Here is a 13,529-nt window from a genome sequence, read left to right as displayed (position 1 = left end):
GGGTGACACGAGCCGTGGCCTCGCTCTATTTTTAGGTGTAAATCACCAGCTATTTAATTCCTTTCTAGCAAGTTCAATTTTCATCCCCTTCCCTCGAGACTTCCCCATTACATTTGGTACCTGCGCCAGTGCCGGGCACATGCAGCTCTCTCTCCGTGCCCTTCCCCAGGCTCCTCGCTCCCTGTCTTTGCAGGCAGGTTGATGGATCTGACTCCATTTTACAAGGGAGGCTGCACAGCAGGGCTGAGACATGCTCCCAGCAGCTACAAGACATCCCATGAGGGTTGTGCTGGAGGCCACCAGCAATCGGCAAAGCCTGGCTCATCTTTGGGCAACTGCAGCAGCAGCTGATGGTTGAGCTGGGGAAGAGAGAAACCCAGCACGTTTTTTGGGAGGAAAGGGGATAAACAGAGAGAAACTGCGGCCAAAATCTGGGAACCTGAGACGGGTTTTCCCCTGGGAGCCGGTTGCAAAACATTCGGTTCCTGCATTGCCATCCTCACAGGGCTTTAACCCTGCTTGGGGCTTAGCCCCACATCCTCGACCCTCTACCACCCCAAAATACAGAGCGTGAAAACCAGGTCAGAGTGATCTTTGTGCTTTGCAGACCCTGGAGCCCAGCCCCAACTCTCCTCCCTGCCCCGCTATTTCTTCTAAGCAGAGAAAGAAGAAGGGGATGGTGCTGGGTAATGGCTTTGCAGATGACTAGTCCCCCTGGCTGATGACACATGAGTGACTTTGTGGCTCATCCAGCAAAGCATCCACATGTCAGGGCTCTCCGTGGTCCCCGTGTCACACGGGAGCATGGGAAGATGTCCTCAGCTGCCTGCATCCCTCGTCACCGGGTCCATGGGTTTGCTAATGACACAGGACTGTTGTATCTCTTTGTGGCCCACCCGGACCCTGCCAGCCTGGTATTCTGAAGGGTTAAAGTGGCCTTTGGAGGGGCCCTGGTGCTGCTGAGACACGTGTGTCTCCTTCAGCCGGTGCTCTCTGCAGTGTCCTTCAGAAGGGCAGCTCTTCTGAGCATGCCTGCTCCCCCTCACCGCCTCCTTCCCGGACCCCGTGCCTTCTCCCAGGGCTTTTCCAGCACCGCAGCACGCTCCGCACCCAAGCCACGCGGCCGCTCGGTCCCACCCTGCAGCCCAAAGAAGCACCCATGGGTCCCTGGGGCTGCAGCGAGCATCACTTGGGGGGAGGAGGGGGCTTCACCACCCCCTCACCCAGACTAACCCCTCATCTACCTCCTTTCAGAAAAAAATCATCCAGGGGGTGGAAGAGCTGTCTAATCCCTGGTTAATAATTGTGTAATTTCTCTCGGGGCTGCCGCCTGCCTGCTGGAGCCTGCAGCTGCTCTAATAAACTTCTGAAGCCTGGGAGGATGGGGTGTTTTTGTAACCGTTCTCATTTCTTGTGCCTCCTGTTAGCTACCAGGCATCTTCCTGGAAGCAGCCTGGCTTTCCTGCAACACTCCCCATGCGTGGGTGCTTGGGAAGCGGGGTGAAGCCGCAGGAGCATCCCGCTTAACCATGAACGTGCCGAACCCTTCCAGCCATGCTGTGTGCTTCCTTCCCTCCTTTCTCCCCCTGTTTATCCAGCTCCAACTCAAACACCAACCAAGTGGGTTTTCTTCCCTCCTCCTTCATGTTTCTTTTCCTCCTATGAAAGGAGGGGACGTTAATCCCGGCCAAATTCAATTTGCAGCTCTAGGAGGATGTGATGGCTGATGGCAATCCCAGCTGTGGGTCTGGCTCATGGGGACGAGCGCACGGCAGCTCTGGGGGCCAGGGGGAACCCCACAGTCCCCAGGGCTGGCACGCTGTCTCGTGGTGCAGGCTGCCTCCAGCATCAGCATTATATATATATATTTTTATATTTTTATATATATAAATATTTTTATATCTATATATTTATATAGATATAAAAATATTTTTTTAATTTTATTTTCTATTTATTGCCTCTGAGCACCAGTGTTTTTCAGGGCCGTGGGGATTGCAGGGGCTCTTACAGCTCCGACTCCAGCAATGTCCCCGCGCTGGGAGCCGGAGGGGGAGATGTCTCCCAGATCTGGCCTGGAGCAAGGAAGTGCGTGAATGCTTTGCATCCTTTCTTTCATCATATGTGTTCTTCTGAAGTGTTTGATTAAAATGTTCTTAAAATGTTCTTTCCACACTGCTTTGAGAGAGGTCTTTAAAATGAGGGGAGCACTGCCAGAGGTCTGACTAAGCCTGACCTTGGGTCCCGTGCCATGTGGAGCTGTATTGCAGCGGCCAGGGTGATGCAAAGGGAGAAGTCCTGCATGGGTGGGACGGGGAAATGCCATCAGGTGGGGAGGGAGGGGACCTTATAGGTGCTGTAGGACACAGCACCTCTGGTCCTTGGGGCTCTCTGTTGTGGGATGAGGCTGGGCTGAGCAAAGGGGTTTGCTCCCTGCTCCCTTTTGCAGTAGGTTCCCAGCACCAGAGCCCCCTTGACAGCTGCTGTTGGTTTGAGAGCTGCAAATCATCCCCTTCTGGTCTTGTGAGAGGGTTTTCAAATTGCTGTGAGCAGCTCAGGGCATGGAGATTGCCTCTACTTTAGCTGCAGTGCAAGAAGCATCGCCTCAGGCAAGTGCTCGTGTGGGACCCGGCACCTTTTGACAGCAGCGATCCCCTTGGGTGGTGATGCTGGGTCTGGGTTGGGTGCCCAGCACCCTTTCCTCCGTGTCCCTTCCCTCCATATCCCTTCAGGCTCTTCCTGCCCAGGCTGAGGATGGAAGCAGATCAGATATGGTGGGTTTTGAGTCATTAGGCAACAAAGGAGCAGATGCTGCTGGATGGAGCTTATATAACGCCAGGCACAGCATCCGACCCGTGCACTGGGGCTGCGGTAACCCAGATACAGCCGAGGAAGGAAAAAGCCACACGTAGGTCAGAGTCTCTCCCAAGCTGTTTGGTTGGGAGTAAATATTTACATGGCACTGCATCTGCCAGCAACCAGGGCCTTGGGAAAAGCAGCCCGGCTCCCCCTTGGTAGGGTGTGGATGAACCTTTAGCAGCTGAAATCAGAGTCCTTGCGTTTGCTGGGGCAAGGACCGGCCCTTGCAAAGTCTGGAGACCAAAGGTGGTTGGCTGTGCTGGGGCCGTGCTCGGGTGTCTTCGTTCAGCTTCCACAGCCTCCAAAATGCAAGCCTGCTTTATGCACCTAGGAGAAAAATAATCTGCCTTGCTGCACAATCCAGCAGACACTGGTGGTTCTTGCCACCACTGAAGTTAGTGGGGGAAAATTCCTGATATTGCCTGCCCTTGGGTAGAAATGGCCCCGTGCAAATCTGCTGACACCAAAATGAAGACAACTGATGTTCAAAAGCTGCAGAGCAAACTTCTGCAGCACAAGCATCGCCTTGCAACAGTTTTCCTTGGCCAAAATCACTTTAATTTGAAGGATGATGATTTCTTCCTGTCTTTCAAGTGCTTAGAATGTGGTTAAAACTGGAAAGCCACTCCCCAGCTCCTTTCTGCCCTAACCCGAGGAAGAGCTGACCACCAGCAGAGAGCGATCCCTCTGTTCGCCTTGCTGGGCACATGCAAGCTGGGGTGCGTGATGTGGGTGAGGAACCATTTTAATAGGAACTATTAACTTTTGGATTTCCTTTTCCTTGTTTGCTCATGCTCTCGGGGTTGATGTTTACTCAACTGGTCTTGCTTTTAATAGTTTGATGCTGTTGATAGGGGAACTGCTCCCATGGAGTTTGTTTTCCAAAGAAACTTGGGGGACTCTGCGTGCCCCATGCTGGTAATTCAGGGATTGCAGGTTGCTCTCAGGGAAATGGGGTCTCAGGGGACTTCCCTCCTGGTGGGGTTCAGGAAAACCAGCTGAAACCCAGTGGGTGCTTCTCCATGGGAAAAGCTGCTCCATGTACTCGCCTGCCCACTCCTGCGCATCCCTGCTCATCCTCCGGATGCGGATGCGCCGGAGACCAGCTGCCTCATCCCCTCTGCTCCTGCATCACTTGTTTATTCAGGGTGTGCTGGCAGCGGCGTGCTGGGAGTCTCGTACGCCTGGTGCAGGCACTGCCTCTCCGTTACTGTTCCTCGCTCCTTAGGGAAGTGCTTCCCGTGCAGCCGACACAGCCCTTCTAGCCAGGCAGACCTCTCGGATGCTGGCTCCTGCCCTTCTGCTGCGGCAAGAAGCACTTGCTGCTTAACAGAGGAAAATGAAGGAGCACTGGGGGTCTCGCTGTGCCCCCCCCCGCCTCCTGGCTCATCCCGGGTTTGTGCTGGCGGCAGAGGATTTGCAGCTCCCACTGCAGTAGATGAGTAGATGAGTCCCGGTTTGCAGCAGGGCCACCACATTTGGGGACAGGCCGGTGGCAGCAGTAGGTACCTGGGCAGGCGAGCAGCCCGGCTACCTGCTGTGCTAATAACCTTTTACTAAAGCAGCCGGGAACAGGAGCCTGGGGGGTTATTAAGGCTTATTATTGTTATTATTAAGGCTATTACCAAAACTTATTCCCCTTCCTGCTGCCCCTGGATGTGCCAGTGGCTGGGCATTCTCATCGACCAGCATCCTGCCGCAGCCTTCCTCTTCCTCCAGCAGAGAAATTCAGGTGCAGAGCTGGGATCGGACCGGTTCACCCCTGCCTGGCATCGCCCCTGCGGCGAGAGTGTTTCTTCCCATTAATCACCCCCACCCCAAAGCGGGATGCTGGCCTGGCACTCGGAGCAGGATCCCAGCAGGATCCCAGCAACAGATTGGTACCAATGAGCTTTCGAGTGCTCTAAAAATACTGAGTGGAGAAAGCAGGGAGCAAAAAATGGCTGAGATTCAGCGAAATCAAAGGCATAATTAACATGCAGCCCGTGTGAGTGTATTTTTAGGGCCCTACAAAAAGGCTCTAAAACACTGAATTCACATCAGCACGCGAATGTTCCAGTTTAATGGGATCCTGGGGCCTGTGGGGAAGAAGTGAGAGATGCTTAATTGTTAGTGTTTGTGTTTTATTCATGATTGAACGTACTTAGCAAGCGAAAACTGATTTGCTGCAGGCTTCTCGCTGCTTGTGTGGCTTTAAACCTTACTCTGGCCAAGGCTGGCGTATGCTGAGACGGGCAATTGCCCGGTGTGCTGGAAGGGCCGGTTGTTCCTGGCGTTTGCATGATCTGTGCTTGGAAAAGGGTTTATCGCCTCCTCTCTGATGGGGACCTCCTGCCCGGGTTGCCTTGGGGTGCTCAGCACTTACGTGGGCTCTGGGGGGGATCAGAGACAGAAGAAAAATCCCATTGGGGTAAATCAGGAACCGCATCCAGACCAGGAGGTCCCTGAATGCCGGTGGCCAGACACTGGGAGAGCACTGGGAGGAAGCTCGGATGCTTCCCGTTTCTTCCCGGCTTCCCCTCGTGTCCGAACCCAAAGGCCACAGAGCAGTTTGCTCAGAGATCGGTGCTGCTGCAGCAAAGCCAAGGTAGAAACCAGACTCCTTCCCACATCGATCCAGCACCCGAGACCCATCGGAGCCACCTGGGCACTGCCAAAATGGCACGGCCAGACCTGTGTGGAGCCTTGGGTGTGATGAATCCTCCAGCCTCTGCAGTGCTGCGCTTGCCCATGCCGGAGGCAGTGCCTGCAGCTCAGGTAGCAATTTGAGGTCTAATCCTGCCCTTGGGGACCTGTGCGTGGACATGGCCGTGGCCGGTAGTTGAATCACTGCCTGTCCTTAGGGAGGGATTGTGGAAGCGGCTGCTTTTCCCATTGGAGCCGGATTCATGCGGCACCTTCCCCACTCGGCTGCGCAGGTGGAGGAGGGATGAGCGAGCACTGTGGCGCAGATGTGGTCCCTGCAGGCTTGGCGGGGGGGGGGGGGGGCGAGGGGGCTCGCCGCGACGCAGAGTGGCTCCGGATCATCAGCGGGATGGTGGCTCGTTAGGGAGGGCTTTTTTTTTATCTGTTGTGAAACGATGTGCAGATGGCACAGCCGCCCAGCCGGAAGGAATGGAGGAACACGGGATGCCAAGGCAGGGTTCCTTATTTTAAACCGCTTCCCTTGCCAGGGAACAAATGTGCTTCACTTCAAAATAATAATTATAAAGCCTGGGAGAGGATCCAGGGAACCCAAAATCCTTCTGTGGGTATCGGTGCGTTGGCTGAAGTGCTGCTTTGGTTGGCGTCGTGCTACCTGCCCGACCCGCAGGCAGATGCCTGCATTGCCAGGGCTGCGGGGTGTGTGGTGGATGTCATCCCAGCGGGTCACGGCTGGCTCGGAGACCTGCGTTTGGGGTCATGGTGGGATTTAAAAGGGGAAAACAAGTTCCCTCTTACCTTGCACCCCAAGGAATAGCCCTGCACCATGAGGATATGTCCTGTCCCTGCTCCGTGCCCAGGAGAAGGCAATTGTGTTGCTGCAACTGGCCGTATAAAACCTCCCAGCTGGTTCCTGAAGCTGCAGGAGGGGGAATAAGGAGCTGCTCCAGTTGCATCCTCAAACCCACCGAGCATCAGCTTCCCTCCCTGTCCCCTGTGTCAGGGACACCCAGGGACGGGCACTGTGCTGCTGCCTCCTGCCAGAGCCTGGCACGCTGGGTATAACGGCGCCTGGGTGGGCAGACTGCTGTCTGACGGGAGGTAAATGCCAGTGCCTACGTGCGCTCAGGATTAGTAGCTGCGATGGGAAGAGCTGGAGCCAGCAACAGCTTGTGTTTTGAGTACTGCCTGTGCCGCAGACGGCTGTCATGGGGGCCTGGGGGTCCCCGAGAGACCCCGGGATGCCCAGAGGGTGGTTGCTGCCTGTTGAACTGGGACTCGCTGTTATTTTCTGGCCTGAGATCAAACAATGCCAGGGTACGTGGGTCTGGTGAAGCTGCAGTTTCCACTTTACAGCTTGGGACCATGGGGAAGAAGGGGGTTAGAAGGGGAAACTGAGGCATGCAAAAAGTAAATGATCCTGAAGAGTGCAGTGAGGGCTGGGAACTGGTCCCTGGCTCCCGCAGGGGTGTCCTCCTGCAGAGAGCATCCTCCATTCATGTAGCTAACGTGTGTCTTGCTCTCTCCTCCTCCTCTCCAGGCTTCCACGTGATCCCTTCGGTGTCCAACATCGTTCCTGAGAGCTGCCTGCTCATCGTGGTGGGCCTTTTGGTTGGGGGGCTCATCAAAGGAGTGGGTGAAAAGCCCCCCATTCTCAAGTCGGACATCTTCTTCCTCTTCCTCCTCCCACCCATCATCTTGGATGCCGGCTATTTCCTCCCCTTGCGCCAATTCACTGAGAACCTGGGCACCATCCTCATCTTCGCCGTGGTGGGGACGCTCTGGAATGCCTTCTTCTTGGGTGGCCTGATGTATGCTGTGTGCCAGCTCGGCGGCCCCGGCCTGAACCACATTGGCCTCCTGGCCAACCTGCTTTTCGGCAGCATCATCTCGGCTGTGGACCCAGTGGCCGTGCTGGCCGTCTTTGAGGAGATCCACATCAACGAGCTGCTCCACATCTTGGTCTTCGGGGAGTCCCTGCTGAATGACGCCGTCACGGTCGTAAGTGGATGAGGGGGTTTGGCCAAAGGCATGGGGTTTGCTTTGGTGGAGCATCTCTGGGTGGTGGCACCAGGATTGGCAGCTATCAATCAAGCCCTGTGGGCAGAACCAGAGACTGGGTCATTGCAAGCTGCCAGGTGCCTCCTGCCAGCTGAGCTGCGGCAGCTCTGCTTGCTTCTAACCTTTTGCAGGTGCAAAGCTAAATATAGCAGCCTAAAACACCGCAGAGGTGGGTTAAGGTGAAGCATTTTACTTGGCGGTTTGAGGAGACTGAGAGCATGTGCCCAGCCAGCTACTGCCTCTCAGTGAAGAGCAGGACTTTGCCCAGTGCCTTGGTCCCCTGGGAATCTGCTCTGCTGGGTGAAATTGCTGCCTGCTGCCGTGCTCATGCCTGTCCTGCCAGGGGAAGCGAGCGGGAGTATGGAGGGGCTGGTGCTGGGTCAGGCAGCACTGCCATGTAGCAGCTGCTCCCTCCTGTCTCCTTCCTCATGTGGTCTTCCTTGCTGTCCTCCGGCTGCAGCACTGAGGAGGTGGGAGGGCAGGACGTGGCCAGCCGTGGCAAAAGAGGAGCTGCGGGGGCTGCGGCCAGGCTGGCATCCCGCCTGGGTCACCCCTCAGCCCCAATCTTTGAGCAGCAGCTTTGCAGGGACTTTGGGGAGGTTCGGGGGCCAGGCCACCCACGCTGGGGTCATGCCATTTCCAAAGGACGTCTGTGTCCAGGTGCTGGCTTGGCCGTCAGCGTGGTGTCCTCCTCTCTGCAGAGCTGACCTCTAAATTTACTTCTAACCCACTGCTTTTTCCTGGCTCTTCTCCCGTATCCCAGCTGTCCACTTCAGAGCTGGCTGCTCAGCATGCTGCTGACGAGGTTCCTGGTGACGATGAACGTGCTGTCGCACCACAGGGCTTTTCCCAGGCACTTGTCCCCGCTTTTGACCAGAGGGGCTGCCTGCAGGGTCTGTGTCCCCGCTCCCATCCCTGGGGAATGCTTTTGCCTTCTGCTGTCACATCTGTCCCTGCCTGTGTCCCAGGACCCGGCCCTGGCAGGCTGGAGCTGGCACCTCGCCTGCCCACTGCTCGCAAGCACTGCCATCCCTGCAGGATGCCCTAAAGCCCGTTTCCCATCCTGACACACCTGCATCAGCTTCTGCTTTAAAATCTCTCCAGGAAATGTGTCTGGGGGTGGGCGAAGGCGATGCAGCCCAGGGTGGGCTCCTTCTGCAAGGTTGCCCTCTTAGCTACAAAGCTGCATTAAGGGTTTGGGCTGTGCTCTGGGCTGACCAGGGCAGATGTTGGCTTTTCTCTCCATGCGGCTGTCAGGTGTCCCCCAGCCTGGATCTGTCCTGACCTGCTCATTGGGAAACAGAAACAGTCTCTGGCTGGTTCAGACCTTGACCGAAGCCCCTCCTAGGACAGTGGTTGGGGCTGTGTTGGAGAGCAGAGCTCTCCCAGACACATCTCTGATGGCACCATGTCACTGTGAGCCACAGAGGATGGGGAGGTGGTCACTACGGGTCTGCGTTTTACAGCAATGCACCACCAGCTTTTTTTGGCACGAGACTTGGTCAAGCACAGGACCCAGCTCGGGGTCACCAAGCACTGGCACACTTCATCTCAGGTGTGCCATGCTGGGTCCCTGCCTGGCTCCCTTTGCTGCTGCTCTCCCAAGGAAGGTCCCCATGCAGGTCTCCTCTGAGATGAGGCTGTCTCTTGCCAGCGGGGCAGTTTGAACCCCCCTCTCCCTTCTCCCTCCTAGGTCCTCTACCACCTCTTTGAGGAGTTTGCCAACTTCGAGCAGGTGACCATTATTGATATCATCCTCGGCTTCCTCAGCTTCTTCGTGGTATCGCTGGGTGGTGTCTTCGTGGGCGTCATTTATGGGGTGATCGCTGCCTTCACATCCCGCTTCACCTCCCACATCCGAGTCATCGAACCCCTCTTCGTCTTCCTCTACAGCTACATGGCGTATCTGTCTGCTGAGCTCTTCCACCTCTCCGGCATTATGGCGTGAGTTGGGCACGGGTGGGATGAGGTGCCCTCCTGCCCCCAGGACTGTTTGGAGGATTTAGTCTGGTGTAACCACAGCCCTCTGGCTGTCCCAGCATGGCAGTACCTGCCCAGTGAGGGTCAGAGGTGTGTTTGGACTGGGATAGGCAGGGAGACAGATGAGGGAAGTGATTCTCTTTAGTTGTCCCACAGATCCCAGAGCACTGGCAGCCCATTGCCCATTCTCCTGGGCACACAGTAGCAGGCAGGGCCTGCTGGGCACTCAAGATGACATGGTTTTGTGCTGCCTGCCTCCAGTGCTTACTCCTGCCCTGCCAAGGGGAAGGAGAAACCTCGTGTTGCCTTCTCTGGAGGCCTTGAATAATTGCTTATGTCTTGCAAGCCCTGTCCCGCTCTGGGGTTTAGTATAAGAGCACAAAACACTGCTGCAGGGCCAGGGGTTGGGGCTGTCCCCATGGCTGCTGAGTGCCCCCACCTTGCCCCTAGGCTTATCGCCTCTGGAGTGGTCATGCGGCCGTATGTGGAAGCCAACATCTCCCACAAGTCCCACACGACCATCAAGTATTTCCTCAAGATGTGGAGCAGCGTGAGCGAAACCCTCATCTTCATCTTCCTGGGTGTCTCCACCGTGGCTGGCCACCACTACTGGAACTGGACCTTTGTCATCAGCACGCTCCTCTTCTGCCTCATTGCGAGGGTTTTAGGTGAGGTGTCAGTGTGGTGGCAAAGTCCTTGGGGATGGTCCTGGGTGATGGGCAACTCTCAGGGCCACAAGACCCCAGTTTGCCTTGCTGGGGAGACCGGTGTTGACTGGTTGGCACTGCTCCACCGTGGGCATCAGCCTTGCTGGTGGTTGGCTTTGTGGGAAGTTGGGGCTAAGGCCACATTTGTGCTAGACGTGGGGTTGAAGCTCATGAGGGGTCTTGGGATGAGCGAGCAGGACAGCACCCACCTGCACCCATGGCCCTGAGGGGGTGACACTGTGCTGCGCTGCAAGCTGGGCTGCCAGGAGGGGGGGGTCTCTTTGGGGCTGGAGGGCATCCTTCACCGTCTGCTCACACGAGGCCCTGCCCCACTCCCCCAGGCGTCCTGGTCCTCACCTGGTTCATCAACAAGTTCCGAATTGTGAAGCTGACACCAAAGGACCAGTTCATCATCGCCTACGGGGGCCTGCGGGGAGCCATCGCCTTCTCCCTCTGTTACCTCCTGGACTATAAGCATTTCGGCATGAGGGACATGTTCCTCACAGCCATCATCACGGTCATCTTCTTCACAGTTTTCGTGCAGGTTGGTGGCACGCAGGTGGTCATGATGTGGTTTCAGAGGGAAAGGGGGTTATTCAGTGAGCCGCACGTGTGTGCGGAGAGTGAGGAGCACGTCCCCAGCCTCCATCCCTGACCCTGTCACTGTCCCCCTTCTCCAAAAGCTCTTGAGACTGCCAAGTGACACCGGCAATGCGGAGCCCCGTGGTTCAGCTGTGCTGAACCCATCCTGCTCCCACCGGTGTGCCTTGGGGAGAGGTCTAACCCACCCTCCCCATTCCCTAGGGCATGACCATCCGGCCCTTAGTGGACCTGCTGGCCGTGAAGAAGAAGCAAGAGACAAAGCGCTCCATCAACGAAGAGATCCACACGCAGGTAACCCACTGCGCCCGGCTGGCTCTTCCCGCGCGCTTCTCTTCGCCACCTTAGCCCTCTTCTCTCTCTGCTTCTGCCACCTCCACCGCTGTAACCAGGCGGGTTTACAGAGTGGGAGCTGCCCCTAAATCAGTGCCCAAGGTAAGGGGGGACGGAGTGAGGGCTCTCCCCCATCTGTGTCGTCCACTGCCCGCTCCGACCCAGACCTCCCCTGTGCCTGGTAGAGCAGCAGCCCGGTTGCGTAGGACCGTGCTGCCCTCCTGAGGCCCATCCTGGACCCACAGCCCTGATTTTGCACCCCCTGAGTGCCCTCACCCCTGTGTCGCCTGAGTGTCGGGGTGGGGAGAGGGTGGGCAACAGCCCTGCGAGCTGCTTATGCCTTGGACCTTCCCTTCCAGTTCTTGGATCACCTTCTGACAGGGATCGAGGATATCTGTGGTCACTATGGGCATCACCACTGGAAGGACAAGTGAGTGCGGAGCTTTGGTGACTCAGGGGATCTGTGGGTGAGACCGGGAAGGGTTTGAATCGCCACCTGGCAGGTTTTCCAGCCCTGTGCTGGATTTTTCCCTGGGCTGTGATATACACACACACACTCCCCTCGATAAATTACGGCCCTGAGTTGGGTGTAAGTGGGGCTGCAGGCCTGCACCCCTTTGCCACGCCACCTACAAAGTGCCCACAGCAGTGTGGGAACTGCCAGTGGCCGGTCCCTGCAGGAGCTCAGGACCATCCGTTGTAGGTGTGAGCAGCTGCTGTGTGTTTTGGAGGCTGCCTGGCTCAGGAGGGAGTCAGGGAAGCCTGGTCTGACCCACGCTGGTGGGAACCAAACCATCTTCTGCTGGCCTGGGCCAGCGATGGGGAGCAGGGAGTGGATGCCGGGGCAGGGGGAGGTCTGATGTGTCGCTGCTCCTTCTTTTCCCATGTCCTCGGGAAGGCTGAATCGCTTCAACAAGAAGTACGTGAAGAAGTGCCTGATTGCGGGGGAGCGGTCCAAGGAGCCCCAGCTCATCGCTTTCTATCACAAGATGGAGATGAAGCAGGCAATTGAGCTGGTGGAGAGTGGGGGCATAGGCAAGATCCCCTCTGCTGTCTCCACTGTCTCCATCCAGTGAGTTCCCCGGCCCTGGCCACCCCGTGCCTTCCACGGGCCCCTGGCATAGGCTGAGCGCTCCCTGCTAGTGGCCGGAGGTCAAGCAGACATTGGGGCCTCCCGTGGCCGTCACAATGTCACTCTGAATCCTGTCTGTCCACGCAGGAACATCAACCCCAAGACCCTTCCTGTGGAGCGCATCCTTCCAGCCCTGTCCAAGGATAAGGAGGAGGAGATCCGGAAAATCCTTCGCAACAACCTGCAGAAAACCAGGCAGAGGGTAAGGTGTCCCCTGGCACTGTGCATACACCCTTTGCTTCCCTGGGGGTGGCCAGGACCACTTGCCACCAGAAGCCCTCAGGGCCAGCTGGGCCTTTCACCCCTGGTGTCCCTGTCTTCCTACCCCTCGTATTCCTGGTCTGGTTCTCCCTCCCCAGGAGGCTTTTGCTCCTGGGACGGTGCTGGGATAGTGCGGAGGGGGAGGCTGCCTCGGTCGGTGGCTTAGCCCAGCATTTAAACCCTCGCTGGGCTAAGTGGGTCCAGATCAGGCATCCCATGGTAGCACACAAGGGACGAGCCACCAGCTTGCCTGGACGTGCTCTGCCCACTGGTGGTTGTTTCATCCATCTCCAAGGGAAACGGGTGCCGTGACCTTCCTTTGCCTTTCCGTATGTTTTTTTTAACCCGTCTCCTTGGGGCCTTTTCCCAGTTGCGATCCTACAACCGGCACACGCTTGTGGCTGACCCCTACGAGGAAGCCTGGAACCAGATGCTTTTGCGGAGGCAGAAGGCCCGGCAGCTGGAACAGAAGGTGTCAAGGGGACGCTGGAGCAGGGATGCTGCCGCTTGCTGGGGAGGACGGGGGGCCGAGGAGGGCTTCCCAACCTGGGAAGGACATCGGTGTCCTGCATGGGGAGGGGGATGAAGTTGAGATGACAGTGGGTGACCCCACACCTTGGGGGTCCTCTGATCGCCCAAGGCTCTGAGCAAGTCCTTGCAGCACGGCTGGGAGGATGCGTGCACGTGTCCTCTGCATCCCGCTGCTGCTTCTCGCTCATCCCTGTGGCCTGGGGTCAATTCCCTGCCTCCCCTTCCCCATTTACCCTTGCCACTCGGATGGAGACGGTCCCTGTGCTCCGATTCCAGATGAACAACTACCTGACGGTGCCGGCTCACAAGCTCGATTCGCCCACCATGTCCCGGGCTCGCATAGGCTCAGGTAGGTGGGACTGAGCTGCTGAGGGAGCGCCGCTGCCGGCACTTTGGTGCTGAAACACTCGGAGGTTGTGTTGTCC

The 13,529-nt window shown here is 57.1% G+C and overlaps 1 protein-coding gene across 1 annotated transcript in view; it reads left to right on the top strand.

Moving 5' to 3' along the window:
* Positions 1–13,529, top strand: part of SLC9A1 (solute carrier family 9 member A1) — a 31,146-nt gene that overhangs the window by 15,091 nt on the left and 2,526 nt on the right. Inside the window, exons 2-11 of the mRNA XM_075047566.1 lie at positions 7,040–7,500; positions 9,254–9,504; positions 9,991–10,208; positions 10,589–10,791; positions 11,052–11,141; positions 11,540–11,610; positions 12,079–12,252; positions 12,400–12,514; positions 12,944–13,045; positions 13,381–13,453. Coding sequence (XP_074903667.1) covers positions 7,040–7,500; positions 9,254–9,504; positions 9,991–10,208; positions 10,589–10,791; positions 11,052–11,141; positions 11,540–11,610; positions 12,079–12,252; positions 12,400–12,514; positions 12,944–13,045; positions 13,381–13,453 — 1,758 coding nt within the window. The remainder of the gene's footprint in view (positions 1–7,039; positions 7,501–9,253; positions 9,505–9,990; positions 10,209–10,588; positions 10,792–11,051; positions 11,142–11,539; positions 11,611–12,078; positions 12,253–12,399; positions 12,515–12,943; positions 13,046–13,380; positions 13,454–13,529) is intronic.

This window comes from Buteo buteo, chromosome 16, assembly GCF_964188355.1.
Source record: "Buteo buteo chromosome 16, bButBut1.hap1.1, whole genome shotgun sequence".
In the NCBI taxonomy this organism is placed as follows: Eukaryota; Metazoa; Chordata; class Aves; order Accipitriformes; family Accipitridae; genus Buteo; species Buteo buteo.
Note: the sequence above shows the minus strand (reverse complement) of the source record. Positions and strands in the feature narration are given on the sequence as shown.